This window comes from Zootermopsis nevadensis, unplaced genomic scaffold (genome assembly GCF_977971745.1).
Source record: "Zootermopsis nevadensis isolate Lab colony 2312 unplaced genomic scaffold, Znev_1.0 Znev_ptg000009l, whole genome shotgun sequence".
Classification (NCBI taxonomy): domain Eukaryota; kingdom Metazoa; phylum Arthropoda; class Insecta; order Blattodea; family Termopsidae; genus Zootermopsis; species Zootermopsis nevadensis.
The window spans coordinates 4,520,488-4,540,547 of record NW_028259141.1 but is presented as its reverse complement, the minus strand read 5'-3'; the positions used below and the strand labels follow the sequence as shown (position 1 = coordinate 4,540,547).

At 37.7% G+C, this 20,060-nt stretch overlaps 1 protein-coding gene across 3 annotated transcripts in view; it reads left to right on the top strand.

Annotated features, from left to right (window-relative positions):
• LOC110838312 (tyrosine-protein phosphatase non-receptor type 11) overlaps positions 1-20,060 on the top strand; it is a 78,874-nt gene that overhangs the window by 20,810 nt on the left and 38,004 nt on the right. For all 3 annotated transcript variants that reach the window (XM_087345864.1, XM_087345863.1, XM_087345865.1), the window contains 2 exons: positions 11,291-11,413; positions 14,513-14,707. In XM_087345864.1, the coding sequence (XP_087201990.1) occupies positions 11,291-11,413; positions 14,513-14,707 (318 nt within the window). The remainder of the gene's footprint in view (positions 1-11,290; positions 11,414-14,512; positions 14,708-20,060) is intronic.

Genomic DNA, 20,060 nt, shown 5'->3' with positions numbered 1-20,060 from the left:
TGTTAGCACAAGGCCAACACCCACAGTTAGGATCAGAAGGCCGTGTGCGACTTCACCTGTAGCTACGAAATCCAGACTTTCGACTGAGTGTGGCTTCTCATACTTAAAACAGTTGACAATCGATTATGTAGCAGACACTAGTAGTTTTTTAATTCAGTGAACAGAAGTTCCAAACTTCGCTTTGTGTATGCCATTTTACCAACATTGGGATTGAGGTATCCCCCCCCCCCAAAAAAATGGTTTCTGCATGTAGTTAAATAAAAACTACCAACCAAAAGTAAATAAAAAATCCAACCGGATTTAATTTCAGACACTTTCGACTCATTTGCAAATGGTTTATAATTGCATAGTCTGTATTCCGCTTATTCTTAAAAGCTCTTCGTATGGAACAACTAGAAAGATTTAAATGAAATGCGTTACACAAAACCTACACTAATACTATCTAACTAACTGACTAGATGGTTTACTGAACCCGAAGGTTCATCACCGAATTAACCAAAACCCTCCACCGGACCCTGTCCTGTGCCAAAAAATCCAGTCTCCTTCAACTCCTATCTCCCATAGATCCCGCCTGAGATTATCCTCCCATCTACGTCTAGTTCTCCCCAGCGGTCTCTTCCCCTCAGGCTTCCCAACCAATACCCGGTGCTCACATCTTGTCCCATCCATGCGTGCTACATGCCCGCCCATCTCATTCTCCTCGACTTAATCACCCTGACAAACTTGGGGGAGGAGTACAAATTTTTAAGTTCGTCATTACGCAGTTTTCTCCACGCCCCATCGTCTTCTCTCCTAGGCCCAAATATCCTCCTCAACACCCGATTCTCAAACACCTTCAATCTGTGTTCCTCCCTCTGAGTGAGAGACCATGTTTCGCACCCATAAAAAACAACAGGCAAGATTATTGTTTTGTATACTTTAAACTTTCAGGTTCTTAGAAACTACACTAATACTCGAGGAGCAAATTTCGGTTTTCATCATTTAGTCCATAAGTAATACCAACAGACAAATATTAAAAACATTTGTCTTATTGTAATGAAATTCCGTTTAGATAACGCTTGCTGGATGTTGTGAAATTTGATATTGAACGACGCAGGCCAGTCACTTGTACCATATTCAAACAGGTTAACTGACTACGTAGAACAGAGAGAGATAATATATTTATCGAACAATGTATTTTTTTGTTCGGTATGATTTTAATTACTGTTATAAAACTCGCCCAGATGTTTGATAAATCTTAAGATTCTTAACCGTGTTTGCGACAGATCGCCATTGGACCTTATCCTGACGTCATGAATCCATTTCATATCCTCATTGTTTTAAGGTGCGTCTTAATAGTGTCCTCCCATTTACACATATGTTTCTGTCAAGTGGTTTATTCTCTTCAAATGTTACAGCGAAAATTTTGTATGCATTTCTCGTCTCATACCTTTTACCCTCTTTATCTCCTGATAGTATCTCTCGCCGAACGTTGTGGGCGAGTACTTAACGCTCCAGCTTCATATTCAAGAGGTCCCGTTTTCAAATCTCGGCCCGGAGACTGGTTTTCATGTTTTCCTCAGTCCCTCCAGTCCGGTATAGTACCTCAAAATTTCACCACGCTTCCTTCCACATTCTTTCCAATTCATTATTCATACATTTATTTGACGCTGTATAGTCTGAGATAATAAAAAAACGTCTTTAAATAAAGTATAAATATATAAATATAGCGTCTTTTAACGAAAAATGCAATGTTGGCACGATTGCGTTAATTTGTGACGTCGTGTGTGGTTTTCCAGCCTGTTTTAGTATGTCGTTTAATATAGAAACGCCATGTTTGTGTTTCTACTCTCACTGCACTAATAACGTTTGAGCCAAATGATTGCTTTGAATGAACAAGACACTGGAAGTTAATTTGTTTTCCCTTCAATTTCGTGTCTTCGGTAACATGTCTGTCGTGCGAACTTTATTAGAGACCATTTTATGTAGTGTACTGAACCTTTAACTGCAGTAATGATAAGTATTGGCGCTGTGGGCTTCAGCAGGAGAACTTTAGGTGGACGTGGTCTCTTTTACACAAGAAGACTACGGAGTAAATGTTTGTTTTTGTTGTTGTAAACGTGATTTTGTTGCAGAATGCAAAATATTAAAATGGCGGCCGTGAAATGCATTTTTTACTTTCGATCTGAATTATTACGTGGTGATTATCACTGTGTTTTAACCCATGATTTTAAAGGATTTAACATAAATCTTATATTTTATCCCCAGTTTTATTATCGACGATGATAAATACCTAATGCACACTACAATTATTTTTATCGAAAATGTGCAATAGGTTGAGGCACAATTTGAGTTAACCCGATGATGACCATTTTTGTTCGAAACGTGTAGTTTAACAAGAACTTATATAGTAGTGAAAAGTGTGTGAAAAATTAACAGTGATAGTAAAATCAAGAATACGTAAGTGAAACACCGTGATGTTGTACTACAGATTTATTTATATTTAATTATAAACGTAGGAAGGATGCGAACATTTTGTGTTTTGTGTCATTTAACACGGTAGGAATGCGCACTAATTTTAATTACCGAATACTATAATTATTCATTTATAGTTCTTGCAAGCCTAACTATATAGGTTAAAACATTTGAAGGTGTGTAGGTAGAATATCTCTCAAAAACTTCTTGTTAAAAATTGTAATTTGATTTGTTATCGGTTTTCGGCAGTGTATTCTTTGAATTCAGATGTTGGTCGGAGGCCAGTATAGTATATCCATTTGATGTCGAAGCTCGTTTAAGTATTTAATAATTCAATCCGTACTTTAAAGAAAACAAATGTTTAATGCTGTTGAGGGAAACAATTCTTTGGATATTATCCATCGTCTAGTAAATATAAAACGTAAAACGACGTTTCGGAGATGGGACTCTTATCTCCGTCTTCAGGTTCCTACTTCCTCCGGAGATAGGGATTAGCTCTATCTAGTGGGCCCAACTGAGTAGGAACCTGAAGACAGAGATAGAGTCCCATCTCCGAAACGTCGTTTTACGTTTTATATTTACTAGACGATGGATAATATCCAAGAAAATTTTTATTCAATTGACTCTTCACCATCGTCAAGAAGTTTTAGATTTGAGAAACAATTCCTGTTTACAAGAAACCCTTAAATATAAAACGCAGAGTTGTCTGTTAACGTAGGCGGTACATATAGTTACCACAAGCCTTTTAAGGGATGTATTGCTAGACCTTCTCGAAGTAAGTGTAAACAACGAACTTAATGGATCTCCCCCTTCTAATGATAAACTCGAATCGCTCATTGATTTTCCCCAGAATGTCGTCTTGATCCTGGAAAGGGGATTTCCTAGAACTTAACACTTACATTATCGTTACTTGTACCAGTCTTAAGTCACGTTACGGGCCGCCTGCGGGCGGGAAGTGATACCTACGGGTTACAACACGTTTCCGGTATAAGACAAGAATCTGCTTAAAGAAGAAAAGGGTCTTAATGGCGTTCCAATGAACAGCTGCGAGCAAAAGTGAATTTAGTGTATGATCACACAGTTACCAAGTAATTTCCAGCAGAGCCCGGAGTGGTAACGCGTGTTATGGGATGTTCCTAATTCAATTCCCGACCGGAACCCGACCATCCTGACATCTGTCGTGGTTTACTGTGTTTTCTTAACGAAAGTTGCGGAATTGTATAGGATGTCTAGTTTATCGTGATTCTGGGTACCGTATGCTGTTACGGCAAGCTTCTCGCATTGCGGGGCAGCAGAGGCCGATTGTTCGCTACCCGTTTTTCTCCTGCAGTGATACTCACCCTAGTTCAAAGCAGGGTCGCGAAATGTAGACCCCTTGTTTGTGCGCGGGTCTTATAAATATATGTTTTTAGGCACACGGCCCGAGTTGTGTAGGAATAACGATAATTTTCTGCCGAATATTTTATTTTTGTTCTCATAATGAACGAGGATTATTCTCATACACTGTGTCTTCTAGCGTGTTTCATAAGGATTCTCACGCCGCAAACCTTGACTTTTCACTCGTTCACCAAAAAACATTTATAGACTTATCTGTGTGTAGGCAGAGCAGAATTATCGTCTTCAGTCAATTGCTTAAAAAAAGTTTTCAAGAATTCGTCTCACATAACGCCCGAAATTTAATTTCATTCCATTTTATTGTCTCATCGCAGTTGCGAACGACACTCGAGTCTTCCACAGGGACATTGTTTCAAGAATGTGCATTGGTCTGAGTCACCGAGGGATATTTTGTTAATTTTCCAGGACGAAACAGTCTGCCGACCTCAGATTTTAAGACCGTCGGTCTCATGATAAACTGGAGACCTTGTAGTATCTTGCCATATGCCTTGAATAGCCCTTGGTTTTTATGATGGCATTATTTCTTCTGCGCATGAGCAACTCATGGACTTTGAAAATAAAGGAAAATTATTGAAGTAAGGGAGCCGGGCTTACGTGCTGGATGACTGGGATTTGATTCCCGATCAGGTCAGGGATTTATTACTTCATCACATCTTCCATACCGTTCTGAAACCCACCCAAAATTCTATCCGAGAGGTACCGGGGGCTTTTACCTCGGGGATAAAACTGCCGGAACGTGAATGTGAACATTCATTCCTATGTAGCGCCGCGGTTAATGTGTGGAGTTATATTTTCACGATTCTGTACGTCTTTACGTGGTGTTTATTATGTAAGAAGGGCAGCTTTGCGGTCTTGGGGAAAACTAGACGCGGGAAGAGGAATTATGGATAAGAAAACTCTGTCACTGTGGACAGCATTTGACGAAAGTTTTTAATTTTGTTGTTCATTGTTAAACGGTGATTTGCGCCGTTTTTATCCCAAGAAGATTCGAGTCTAGGTACGGAGACCGGAAATAACGTCATTTCAGCAAGCATTGATGTGTCTTCATCCATTGTCTTCTTCACGACTGGGTCATTAGTACATTTCGTTTCAAATAAGTCGAGAACGCCTTATACGGGTCTCGTGTTTACCGGTAGTTGCGTAATAGGACTTGGCATAGCAAATGACGCAGAAAGACGCTACAGTAAAACCTCTCTAAGTTGGACACTTGTGGTTCCACGAAAATGTGTCCAACTTACAGAGGTGTCCAAGATAGAGGGAAAGAGAAATATCAGATTGTGGTCTAATGACAATATAGTCTATTTACTTACATACACTAACTGCTGTAGGCTTACTTAAATTAAGAATTAATGACAATAGTATTAATAATAATCTTTTGAAGCCCACTCCCATGCATTGCACATTACACCCCAGCCTCAATAACATTTTCTAAAGTTAATTCCACTAATTTTCGCTTCCCCATCGCAAAAACAAAAATTTCATTTCTGTTAACACAGTCTGAACCCAAATGCAAGCACAGTCTGTGTCTTCTGCAATACTGTAGTCCAGTTAAGGGTTCAGCAAAAGAATGGTTAAACACTTGCAATGCATTCCAATGCTGGGTTCAATGTCCATAAGACAATCCTTTAGAGGGGAGGCATTCATCAGTCAGAAATTCAAAATAACAAAATATGTAACTGAAAAACTTTCCCTGAAAAGCATCGAAGTTAAGTGCATGAACCTGTCCAACTTACAACAAAAGAGGTGTTCAAGTTCCAGGATAAAGGGGTGTCCAAGATATAGGGTATTGTGGACATGTAAAATTATAGGATATTCGCCGGTTCCAATTAAAAGTGTCCAATATAAAGGAGTGTCCAGGATATAGGGGTGTCCAACTAGAGGGGTTTTACTGTACTAGTAGATAAGGTCTGGTTTCGATTCTTGGCAGGGCTTTGGCGTTTTTCTGTACTAGAACTGTGCTAAGATGACACATAATTCAAGCAGACCATTTGAACTCTTGTTTAAAGTCGTTGATCAGTTATTTGTCTCGGTGTAAGTTGGGAATGCGTGAGTCGGTATATTTTAAGTCATCATGACGTTTAGCTTAGGAATGGGGGAATTTAAGATGTGTATGTGTGTACGAAAGACTAAAACGAAGAAGAAGAATAATCGAAAGGAATTAAAGAAGAATTAGCGGATACGTATTTTTCTTTTGTATTTACTGATGTTTTAAGTTAATTAATGTAATATTTCACTTAAATCGTTTAAATAAGGGAACTTGTTTATTTTCTGGCTACTAGTTCGTGAGTAACGTCTCGGGGATTGATTCCACGTCCTTCCACGTGAAATTAGAGCTGCCATTGTCACGTTTTTTATTAGTCGATGTCAAGGAAAGTTCATGAACGAAACTAATCTCCTATCTTTGCGTTCACTTTGCATGAATAGCTAACCAGTTCTCCGTTTCTCGAATGAAGGAGCGTCTCTGTAGAATTTCTCTCTGCATGCATGGGATTCTTACATGTCTCCGAAAACTTTAGAACACTTATGTGGAACATTTCATGATGAATACAAAAGCTGCGAACTTCTCGTATGCTGGAGGAGGGCCAAGACACATTATTTAAATCAGGGATACTTGAAACCTTCTACGTAGTTAAAATCCGTTCAAATCCCTACCTGAGATCGGCTTTCGTGACTGGAGTTTTTGTGTTTATCCTCAGGCCTTCCAGAAAAATAATTGTGTCATGTATTCTCATTCGACGCTTTTAAACCTATGTAGTTGATATAGCATCGTAAAGTAGTCGAATCCCCAGTCAGTATCCGTCAATCTGCTCTGACTACTTTCACTCTGTAATGAAGTATGGAATGAAACAGTAAAAGTCTATTTACTTTCCAGTTAAATAATTAAAATAATGGCTGACGCAATGCCAATAAATTCGTGTAGATGCCCATTTAAGAAACTAAAAATTGTATCTCTTGTGAATACATATTTTTATTAATGAACTTCGTTGTAAATGTCCTGGAACTTTTTAAGACAAATTCATCTATATGTATTGTTAACACAAGGATTAAGAATCATCTTCTTAGGCCATATGGCAGTCTTGCATATTTTAAGAAATGTGCTTAATATACTGGAATTAAAATCTTTAAGTCTTCCACATTGTTTTAGAACTATTTCGATTAAAGAGAGAAATTTAAAGTAGCATTAAAAACACGCACAAATACACACACTTTGTATTCTATTGGTGAATTTCTGCAGTTTATAAAGCATTTATGATCATTTTAGAAGTTATTTTAATAACATAGTATAAATCATCATTAACATATCTGCTACATAGCAATGAATTTAGTTTAAAAATCTATTATTTTTGTGTTAAGTTTTATCGTTTGTGAAGCCAAATTAACATTCCAAATTGTTCTCGTCGGTATGTTTTGTACTTTGACTTATTACACAGCTCTTAGTCTGAAATTTAATTTTACGAAATTTATCGAAGTCAGGTCGTTATGAGAAAAGTAGAACGGCATTATAATGTCACGTAAGATATGAATTTAATTAAGATCTATAAAATTTTTTAAAGTGATGTATATTCTAGAAAATACAGGGAAGAATAATTTTTGACTGCAATTTGATGTCTGTAGGGTCAGCCACAAAGTTTGCAATGACTTTTGTACTTGATATGAATGAAAATAAAAGTAAATGTACAAAATAACAAAGGGATGGGTTTACTTGAAATTTAATATTCACGATATTGTGTGATCAAAGGCGACGTCATACGCATTTCACTTCAATTTATGCCCTCCAAGTGAACACACCATACTTCAGACCTGAAGATAGAGGTAGTATGTAAGAAACGTTGGAATCTATTTACAAGTCCACACGGCCTTACAACCCAGAATCACTTTCTCCCACCACGACTGATTTGAGCTATCCCAGCTTCCCTTTCAGTAAAATAGGCTATGGCTTTTTTTTAAAATGATAGTTGACGTCACACAAAAACAGGGCGGTATCGAATTTCCAAAAATGGCGAGCTGCAAACTCGTTCCAGCCCCAGTAGTTACGCAACCTCGCCTTGCCATCCCACTATCGAAATACGTAGCTCTTCGATCAGAAATGAATATCGATTTCTTCCCCAACCATCGATATATCGTTATACTACGTTGCAGTAACTTGGAACGCTACATTCTGCGTCATATGTACCTTCGTTTCTGCCGGCTTTCTTGTTTGTAGTGGTACGCCCCAGAATCGAAGCGAGATAAATACAATAATTTTAATTTAATTTAATTTTATGTGAAACTTTTAGACATTTAGTAAGAGGAAAGTAAGTGGCGGTTGTCTGAAACACAAAACGCGCCAGAGACAGACAATAACAACAAAGAATTACATATCTCTATAGATATATGAATTAAAATAAGTGCTACCAACATAGCAATAACTCTGTTAAATTCGAAAATTAGTCTGCGAATAGGTGGAAACATTTCTTCATTTAACTATTAAGGATTAATAATATTAATTATTGTTTTTTCTTGTATTTCACATTTTACACACTCCTTTTACTGTCCATTCACTTGAGCAACTTGTTTCGGTTCAATGTGGCCATCATCAGGTTTAGTTCCATGCTTTTATGTTATTGCGTTAAGGACCGTATTATCTCCTCCCTTTGTCTAGAAATAATTATAAAAGAAAAATTAAAACGATTTAAATTAGTTAAAACGGTTAGAAAATTAAAATGCCAAGCTCCTCCCCCCCCCCCCCCCCCACAGATCGGTGACTCCCGGTGTCGTATGTGTTGTGATGGGTCGTTGTATAATGTTTTTCAAGGAATGGACAGTGAACATTGTGTGGGAAATGTGACATAGAAATAGCCATAACACTGGGATGCTACGTTACAGACCTGACTCGTGGTTAGCAGACTGAAGACTACAGAACACAGCTGCGCCAGTAATAGGAAACTTAAGTTTAATTGAAAATTAAATTACTGTTGATTCAAGTATGATTAAGAACCAATTGAATAAAAAATTTCTTGGATATTATCCATCGTCTACTAAATATAAAACGTAAAACGACGATTCGGAGATGGGATTCTGTCTCTAAATTTTTATTCAATTGACTCTTCACCATCGTCAAGAAGTTTTAGATTTGATATACATAACAGGTATGGACCTGGTGTACGTCCCACGGATGGATGGTGTGGTGATGTCTTTTTATTCCGGGACTTTCACTTTTTTACTTTGTCCGGAGATTAGGGATTAGCTCTTATCTAGTGGGCCCAACTGTGTAGGAACCTGAAGACGGAGATAGAGTCCCATCTCCGAAACGTCGTTTTACGTTTTATATTTACTAGACGATGGATAATATCCAAGAAAATTTTTATTCAATGAGTAAGAACGTTGTGTTCTGAGATCCACAAACGTATTTATTCTGTCTGAAATCCGGAAGAACTACCATAGCAGTGGAAGGGGAAAAAGTAGGAGAATCACGCATGACGTAACAATACTGTCACTTTTGCCAGAATATGACTTTTACCTTTGCGATGGCGCCTGTGACGTCAGCTGTTTCGAGGCAATGACCTTTGCATGGGCAGTTTGTCTGGCGCCTGTCTGGACGGTCGGTTACGTCATCTCGGGGAATTCCCTCTGTGTTATTGCGCTGTCAGTGGATTCCCCGGGCAATCAAAATAACATGGGGATTCCCCATCCAATCACTTACGCTATCCGAAACGCAAGTAAGCTCCATGAAACTCTGTTATTGTTAGATTTTTACGAAAATTGGAACATGTAATTTCATGGAAGTCCATCCTAATGTTTTTAAGTAGTATGTACGGACGGATAGTGGGAAACTGACAGGCGCATTTTTTTGTAGCTTTTAGTTGCAGACTAGCAGCGATTAACGAGGAATGTCATTCTCAAAACGCTGTAATAATATCTGAATAGTTAAATATTTTTCTATTGAATTTCCTCTTGAGATTGGTCTAAATATGTAGGTGCTTTATCGCTATTGATTTTTAACTTCGCTGTAGAGTAAATATTAGGAAGACCCACAAACATCAGAGGGGATTGTAATTAAATTAAACATAAGATTCCAGTCTGTTCTGTCTGTGATGTTATTTTTAGGCGAAGACATAGATGCCATTAAGAAGAACACATACTTTTTTTTACACTCTTGTAAAGAGGATTGTCTAGAAACAAACGCAGAGAAAATAAAGTAACGTTACCTACTTTGTAAATTTAAATATCAGAATTCAATGCAGGGTCATCACATAAATATGGCTGATAAATCTTTCGAAAATGTGTCAGAATTCAAAATTATATTCATGACGAAATGAAGACCAGATAAAATTCTAGAAATGATAGTTGCCATTCAGTTCAGAATTGTGTGCATTTTTTCCTTTAAACACGCTAATGAACCTTCAGGTTTTAAGAAAGACGGGACTTTTTTTTTTTACGAATTTAACATTTGCCAGCATCTCAGGAAATATCCTGTTGAATGACGTTTAGAGTAATATTAACAGTAATCAGTGCTCGAAATGGAAAATTTGAAGTGCCTATGTAGTTTTTACGCTCAAATAGGTTCTACCTACATCTATGTAACTACTGTAAACATTTCTGGGTCACGTGGACAAAAAACGATTAAAATAAAAATAGGATACTGGGATTTACTCTTGTGGAAATTTCTCTCTTTTAAAACTTCAGCCATTAGGATAGTAGATACGTAAAAATTATTTAACAGACATGAAAATGTGTCGAATATTCTCCAGTATTACTTGTTTTTTTATCCATACGTGAAAATGCTGGTAAATTAGACACGGTAATGAACATTGTGGTCGAGTGGTTAGCACTCTTGCTTCCTGTTCGGTATCAGCATGGAGATGGGCTGCCCCGACTGGTGGTTTTAGTAGTTTTTCTCAGTCCCTCCAAGCACGTTACAGGGTAGAACCATACATAAGGTGTGAACCGCGTCTTTGTGTTAAACGTTCCAATTAATTATTTATTAGTTATACCATTCATTGGTGTATAGTCTAAACTAATAATAGGGTTGTTAAATAAACAAGAAATAAATAAAATATTCGACAATAATCCATTTTTGAGAAAATTTACAAAGTTTGATTTGGGCTTCGTATGAAGTAGTTGGCGTGTTTGATACAAATCAGAATGAAATTTTCTTAATAATGATTTGCGTGACAGTCTTCTGCCTCGTGCATTCATTTTATACACTTTGTGCAAAATATGTGTGATTTAATTTACAAAATGTCATGTGTATTGAGCATACTTTAATGTCCAGCACAAATATATCATAATCAGTTCACACAGGCTTCTAGGAAGTCATCAACTACGCAGAGTCATGGATTGGTATTTTATTGTTTTATTTTATAAACTGTAGGTGCCATTGAAGGTGATAGTGGTTCGTATTATCTAAAAACAGTGGTGATTAGATCAGTGTTACAACAGCCATCTATTTTTATTTCAGATGGTTTCATACCAATATCTCGGGCATCGATGCAGAGATTCTCCTACTGAATCGTGGATTCGATGGCAGTTTCCTTGCTCGACCGAGTCGGAGTAACCCTGGGGATTTTACGTTGTCTGTCAGGTAAGGATTTTTTTTTTTGGATATCCACATTTTCTTATCACTTTGTCACTAGTCAACCACGGACGTAATTATGTCACAGGCCTGGACATGTAATATTTTTGTTGTTTTTTTAGCAATGACATTTGAAAGAAAACTGGTTTTTGAACACAGTATACATTCAGTTTTAAAGATACGAGGTGCGATCGGAAGGTTTCCAGACTGCGCGTATAAAAACCCGTACACTTATCTCAGGTATTAAATTCATCCATCACCCTCGAAGTAGTTCCCCTGGGAGTGAACACAACGATTCCAGCGCCGCTGCCAAGCCTGGAAGCATCCCTGGAAATCTTTCTTTGTCAGCCTGTCAAGCACCATCTGCGATTCTGCCTGAATCTCTTGCCAAAGACTTGCCAAAACGGCTACGGAAACCTATGAAATGCTAAAGCAAGCATTTGGGGAGTCCGCAATGGGTCGTGCACAAACTTTTGTGTGGCATTCACGTTTTAAAAATGGCCGAACCTCTGTCGATGATGACGAGCGTTCTGGACGACCATCTTCGAGCACAACGCCCGAAAATGTTACGAAGATTCGGCAGGCCATTCACGAAGATCGACGTCGTACCATCAACGACTTGTGCGACATTGTTGGGATAGGCTATGGGACCTGTCAGCTGATTCTAAAGGAAGAACTCCACATGCGACGCATCATGACAACGCGCCAGCGCACACCGCCCTCAAAGTTCGGCAGTTTTTGGCCTCAAACACCATGGCCGTCATCCCGCACCCTCCTTATTCGCCGGATTTAGCTCCGTGTGACTTCTTCCTCTTCCCAAAGATGAAAATTTAGCTAAAGGGAAGGAGATTTGAGACGATAGAAGAGATTCAGGCAGAATCGCAGATGGTGCTTGACAGGCCGACAAAGAAAGATTTCCAGGGATGCTTCCAGGCTTGGCAGCGGCGCTGGAATCGTTGTGTTCACTCCCAGGGGAACTACTTCGAGGGTGATGGATGAATTTAATACCTGAGATAAGTGTACGGGTTTTTATAGGCGCAGTCTAGAAACTTTCCGATCGCACCTCGTAGTCTTAATGTCAAGAAATGCTGAACTTGGATTATCAACCTCTGAATGTAAGCAAGTCGTAGGTTATCATAAGTGACATTACATTCCCAAATTTTGTATGTTTTTTTGTCATAGTGGAGTTTTGTATTATGCGAGGACATTTTTAATATTATTATTTATACATTAGAGGAAATGGGATTTTTTGAAGAAAAATTGGTAATGCCTGTTGAATGGAAATAAACTGTAAGTTGTTATTTCTGTGGGTGTATTTATTTGTATCTTTTAAAATAAGTTAATAATTTACAAATATGTTCACTGTTGTAATGAATGGGTTGACATGGCATATACAATCTTATATAATATGCCCTTCCATGTTTTTACTTGGATCCTCGGCTGTCAAAACTTTATTTACAGTTCAGGAAGAGTTATGTACAATAGAGTCCCAATTTCCGGACCTAATTGAAATTGTCAGATAATACAGAAAATTAATGAAAAAGATGAAGTTAAATGCCAACTCAGTTTTTAACTAAATTTTTTATATTAATTATGACGAAAATACAATACAGCATGAATTGAAGAAAATCTTACACGAACAAAATCAGTATTCAACATCATGGAAATTTATAAATTAAAGAGTTTATTTTTTGCAATCGGATTTTGCTGGCACGGGGTAGGGGCCGGTGGAGGGCGCTGGTTAATTTGGTGATGAACGTTCGGAGTCCCTAGGCCGTCTAGATACTCAGTTAGTTAAGAGTTTATTTTTTAAAAAAATATTAATGGACGTTTGCATGGAATGTCGGATAACTGAAGGTCAGATGGTTAGGACTTTGCTTATTTCCAGCACTGTTTCATTATTTGACATCTCTTTAATGCAATCACTGCAGCTTTATGGACGTATGTGGTAGAACAGTGAACAATTTAAATATATATTCATAATATTATAATAAATAAGCAGCTTGCTTTTTTTAAGCATGGCTTATGGGCACTTTCAGTAACTGTCCTTTCCCCTCCCCCCACTTCTGCAGTGGAGATATGCAATACAGGACGTCCATATTTTGTTGCATTTCGTATGTAACCTCAAGTACCATCTATTTGGAGGACCTGTATATTTGCTCGCAGGAGTATACAGGTAGCCCTCGATTTGCGCCGATTTTGAAACCAGCAAGTCAAAAAGTGAAATAAATATATTTTACTATTATTTATAACGTTTTACAATGTTTCTCGTACTGATTCTTATACTAAATCGTAATTCTTACATCGCTGATTTTGAATAAAAATTATAAATACAGTCATCTCTGCAATTACGTGTTTCGTTAACGGGATTTTGCTCCAATGAGATCGATGAATCGGTAAAAGCTGTTTGTGAAATGCAAACTTTTGCATATGCGAGTTTGCTCATTCCTGGCGCTTTAAACTTTCAAAGGACTAATTTAATCTCTGCGGAGGTACCGGGGTTATTTTTACTACGCGATTTTCTATAGGTCGGCGTCTTACATGAATGCAACTATCGCATAACAGCAGAGATGACTGTACAGATCAATCACATGAAAGAATCTCAGTCAATCGCGGGGACCAACGAATTGCCGATTGTAAGTGTATAAAATATACTTTTTAAATTCCCTTTATTTTATTTGCGTTATTTCAGAGCTTTTTAAGAAATTGACAGCGTGGTCTTGAAAATGCCCTACTCGTTTTAATCTTGCTTCAGTCACTGTATTGAAATTTGGTGAAGAATGCTTGTGCACAGTTTGGAAACCATTTCAGCAAAGAATGTTGGTGTCCGAGATTGTAGTCCGTATACCCAATTTTGTTGTTTGCCTCTTTAAATTGTAGGATTTGAGGTTTTCGTGGCGGTGAGTCTTAAGGTGGCCGTCTTCTGGGTTGTTGCGCCGTGTAGTGATCAGGGCGACCTGATGATGGAGGCAGCAAGGACCCTTGAAACATCGGTAAACTTCTCGGCGCAACAACCCAGAAGACAGCAATCTTCCTCCTGTTAAAATTGACGACATTGTTCAATAGAGTAACACACATTTATTGTTTCCGGTGTGTGACTTATTTCAGGCGTAATGGTGAAGTTACTCACATCAAGATTCAGAACACTGGTGATTTCTACGATCTGTATGGAGGTGAGAAGTTTGCGACTCTGTCAGAGCTGGTCCAGTATTACATGGAAAACCAGGGACAGCTAAAAGAGAAGAATGGGGAAGTTATAGAGCTTCGTTACCCTCTCAACTGCGCTGATCCAACCACTGAAAGGTAAGTTGTTGTGTGTTAAAGGAAAGTAGACTAAGCGACTCTGGGTTTACGAACGAGTTCCGTTCCAAGACGTTGTTCGTTATGAGTATCTTGCATTCCTGAGCTCTTACGATACATTAACAGCCATTTTAAAGCATTAAAACCATGTACTAAACATCGAATTGTCTATAAAATACGTTTTATTATAATGTATGTATGCGTTATGCGAGAAAACATTCTACGCGGCGTTGCATGTAAACCAAGGTTTTTGTACTTTCTAGATTAGTTTTATTAACCAAGAACAGTTCAGTATAATTTTTTGTTTGTTTGTCATCAGTCTTTCGACTGGTTTGACGCGGTCCTCCATTTTCGCATATCTTGCGCCAATCTCTTCATTTCCACATATTTTTTACAGCCCACATCCTCAAAGATATTCCAATCTTTGTCTCCCCTTCAACTGTTCCTTCCATTACCAAATTAACCAATCCTGGGTGCCTCAGAATGTGTCCGCCATCCTATCTCTTCTCCTGGTAAGATTTCCTCATAGACTTCTTCCTTCGCCTATCCTGTCTAAGACCATTGTTTAAGTAAATAATTCTGAAGAGAGACTGACACCTCATTCTGCAATCTTTTATTAATGTCAAATACCAAGATCGCGTAATGGTTAATTGTTATTGCCGAAAGATTTAAAGGCAAATGTTTTTTTTCGCAGTGTTGCTATATTTTTATTTTGTTTCAACAGAAATTACTTTTAAAATTATTTATTGTCAGGACTTTTTCCATCGTCTGTTCTGTCTAAGACCAGCTCATTTCGTACTTTATCAGTCCACTTAATTATCAACATCCTTCTATAGAACCACTTTTCAAATTCTTCTTCTTTCTGACTTTTCCACTGACATATTTCGCTTCCGTATAGCGCTATCATATAATAATTTTCTGATAATTTTTGTAATAAATGCATTTTTTAAAAGTTTGTTTATTTAAATCTTACAATTATGTTCACTATACGTTTGGCATTTCGTTTTATAAGGATCTCTATCTATTGGCGATTTTAAGAAATTTTGAATGAATTGTGACGTTCGTTATAGCGAATGTTCGTAAATCGATCGTTCGTAAACCGAGAGTTGCCTTTATATAAATTTTGCAGTTTTTTCCCTCTCAGACAAGCGACAGCTCGTAATGGTATTTGAATTACTCCCAGGGTCATACAAGGTGAATAGTTGTGTTTGCACCGAACTCATCTGTCGCCTTGGGCGTGACTGCTGTGCGAGCTACGTCATATCCTGCAGCTAAGCTACTTCCTTAAGCAGCATTACGGCTTTCCATAATCTCACTTCTACGAAATCTGTCTGCCTTCCACACCTTCACCTTCGTCCAATCTTCTCGCCCAACATTATCACATTTCATATCATGATTTATGTTCATTTCCTTCCGCAATTTTGAAGATAAGTTTCTCACTGCGGGGAATATGCCGATGTTTAACACGTAGTTGACTTAAGGTAGATATCAATGTTTTAGAGGAACGTAACTTCTTACACATTCCGGGCTGAAGAAGGAAGCGTTATGTTTCTCCGAAATGTTAGTAATCTACCTATAAGTCGATTCGGCGAAACATGCCATAACGCAATACATCGATATTTCTACCTTTTGTTTCGTACGAGTGTAAAAATCGATCTTTCCCCCCCCCGATTGAATAACAGGTTTTGAAAACACGGCGCTGATGAGTATATTTGGAGGTTATAGGATTCGGCAGAAAATTGTATGACATTTCAATAGATAATAGAATTAATAATTTGTACTCGCCACTAAATGATATTTGGTTGATAAAATTAAGAATAATGACGTGGTTGGGGCATTGGAGAAATTAAAAATGTTTACGAAAAATTTTGTTGGGGACGTTGAGGTTACTAAAAATGTTGATCTGAAAGTAACAGAGTGTGAAGTGTGTACTTGATTAATTAGGTTCAACGGACCCAGAGGTTCATTAACGCGTTAACAAAACCCTGTCACTGATCTGTTTCCCAAGTGACTTGAATCCACTACATCATCTCATCTTATGTTATGAAAAATAATTTTAATATCCTCGCATCTGCGCCTGAATATTTGAAGTGGTCTCTTTCTGGTTTTTCGGCTGATATTTTGTAGGTATTTTTTATTTCTCTCACGCGTGTTTCGTGCCTCGCGTCAGCAAGGTAACATCTCGTGAAGATTAGAAATTATGAAGCCCCGTGTCAGCAGATGGAATGAAATTAACCAAACAGCAGATAACACTAACGTTTACAATTCTGGATATTCCTCATAGATTCTTCCGGACATCAAAGTTTTCAGATCGTATCTTATGATAGTTTAACGCCGATTTATTTTTATTCTTTCCCATTTAATGATAATAATTTAATTAATTTACGCGACGAAATCTGTGTTGTTGAGAAAATCGGTTTTAAACATGTTCATAACTCCTGTCCGCCTTGTCACCCTGGCTGCACTAATAGCCTTGTCAAATTGGGCTCGCTTTTGGTAACATTGTGTTTGCATCACGCGAACAGAGAGGCGCGGCCGATCCGAGGTGGGGCAGAGTGTCAGGAGGCGCAGGAATGTGCATTGTTATCAGCGAGATGGCATTCCTGTAGGCCTGGTCCCCGGAGAAATGTTTGTTGAGAAGGCGCTGTACACAAACCTCGCATGATCACGTCGCATACCGCAAAGAAAAATTCTCTGGGAATTGGGAAGTTTCTTGAGAAGTTATAGACGTGCTTGATGAGACAGCGAGTCACAGTCATGTGTCCTTGACTCATTAAATGCATTCCTGGAAATTCCACTTAATTGAAAAGGTCATTTATCGTTCGGACGTCGAAGTCCCTAGTGATAAAAAGTTTGATATTTGAGATTCTCACAGCGGCGAGAGTCAAATGGCTGTATCCTGGTTTCCTGCGTCGTGTAGTATGATACATTCCCTACGTTTCGGAGGTACGTTTTGCCATCATCATCAGGGCGATTAGTGATGATACATCTCTGAAACGTCATGAAACATGTCAGACTACATGTATTCAATTACAGACATATTTATTCATGTAAAATTGTATGTAGTTATGTTGTTACGGAAACATTTTAATTTGAAACTATAGCATTGTTAAATGCTATTCAGAAACTAGGTTCTTATCAAAAAATCGGTACATTTTCATCGGAAACTTTAATTTGTTATTGCTGCTTAAATAAATAATAGCTGTTTATTCTGATAATCATATGAAACCAGTACAGTTAGTCCATGCGAAACGTAGTTATCGATTCTTAAATTTCACGATTTTGGAAGAGCTAAGCAAGCAGAATTTATTTAATATTCTTGTCCTCGTATGAATTTAATTTAATGTATCTCTCTCAGGGTATTCTTAAGTCTTCCCGGAGCCTTAACACGTAATATTTCTTAAAGGTTCAAATTTAGGAAGTTATATTTATACGTTTAAATATGCGTAACCGCCATTATTAAACTGTTTTATTGACTGAAGGCCTGTATCCTTTCTTCATTGGCTTATAATATTTTTTGTTAATCGGCCAACATGCTTACTGACAAATAACAGAATTTACCAAGTCTAATTTTATTTTAAATCTAGTTTAAAGCTGCTGTATTTTTTTTTTTTTTTACACTTTTGGTGACAAATTTAAGGCACTTCTATAAGTGACTCAGTAAAATCTACATTGCTGCGATATCGCAGCGAAAGACAAGTTTCTGCCATTATCTCAAGGTTACTTAAGAACATTTAGAAGGTTCGCTATCCCAGTGACCTCTTTGTGATAAACAGTAATGCGTTTCATGGTGTTTATGCTTTGTTTTTTATCGTTTTCTGTTAAAATTTTCTTGCAGTTTCGTATTTAGCTTTCTTTGTCATGTTCGTCTGTAGTTTCGGAGAACAGAAAAGATAATATTAAAATGGATATCAGCGGATATAGCAGATGTTATATGAGGGCCTGAAGCTTCTATTCTCTTTTTTCTTGGCGTGTCAAATAGTGACGGAAATTTTCCGTTTATTAGGATACATCTTCAATTTCATCATGAATATGACGTTTATTTGTTAATTGTTCACAAGTAGTCTAATTAAACTTCACCTCATCATAAATTACTGTTCTTGACGAGTGTGTAATTGTGTTTGGGGAAATGGAGACCAGTTTTGTGTCAGCATGAAAGTCACAACGGAGTCGTTACTAGACCACAACTACTGAGTCAAGTCAGATCTAGGCCCAGAGATGGTTATCCTGTTAGTTCCTCTAAGAATATGATGGAATAGTAGCTTAAATTTGTCACGGCGGCTTCCTTCTGCCTTATTTTCAATTTATTTTTCGTTAATAATTTTACCATTCGACGCTATAATCGAAACTGTTGACAGCATCGTTTTATAAAACGCTGAAATTAAAATTAAAAAAATTGAGAGTTTTGATGGTTTTTAGACTCGTAGATAGAGAAACGTGATCTCCATCTGGATTGAATATGGGAACAGCATGTTTCTCCACAATGTAGTTATCTTCCTAGTAGTCTACCCATCGTCATCTTAATCGTCGTGAGAACCCCAAATTCACCCGTTAAATCTCGCCGTACGTCTCCTATTGGTCAGCTACTAACCAACTAACACAATGACTACTACTGTTCAAAACGAGTGCGTTTACTGATGAAGTTGAACGCAGTTGTCACGTATGGGCTCCCGGCAGGAACTGCATGACCCTCCGCTAAGCACAACGTTTTCCCGATACGAATCGAATATCGCGCCGTGAAAACAATAAAATTATTTAACCTTTTTTTTAATACTAGTTCCTGTCGGGAGCTGGGAAGAAACAGTTGCATTCAACTTCATCAGTGGAGATCGATTATCGATAACACGGAAGCATGTGATACTCCGCAGATCATATTGTGAACCTGATCAGCACATTTTATATGATAGCAAATTACTTCGCCAAGAATTATTTAATGCAGGGAGGATTTTTTGCGACTGTGAACTATCCGTTAATTACTGCATCATTTCGTGTATAAAATATAAAGCGAGTCTTTTACCAAAGCAATCCCAAGGTTGCGGTCGAGTGATTGGCCAATGCTGCTTCATACTCTAGAAGCCCCGGGTTGAAATACCGGACCAGAGACTTAATATCCTGACTGTGACAATTTGTGATTTTTTTCTTAAATTCCGGGATAGTATCTTGAATTGGGTCATGACCGCTTCCTTCCACATCCATTCCGATTCATTACACACTAATCCAGTGTTTCGACTTCGTATTTTCCGAGTCTGTTTATAAATAAACAAATAAATCACTAAGTTGACCAGTTCAGTTACATTTTATAACTCCGAATACTCTACAAGTTAGCTAATATCGGTATTCTAGACTTGTATTTTAT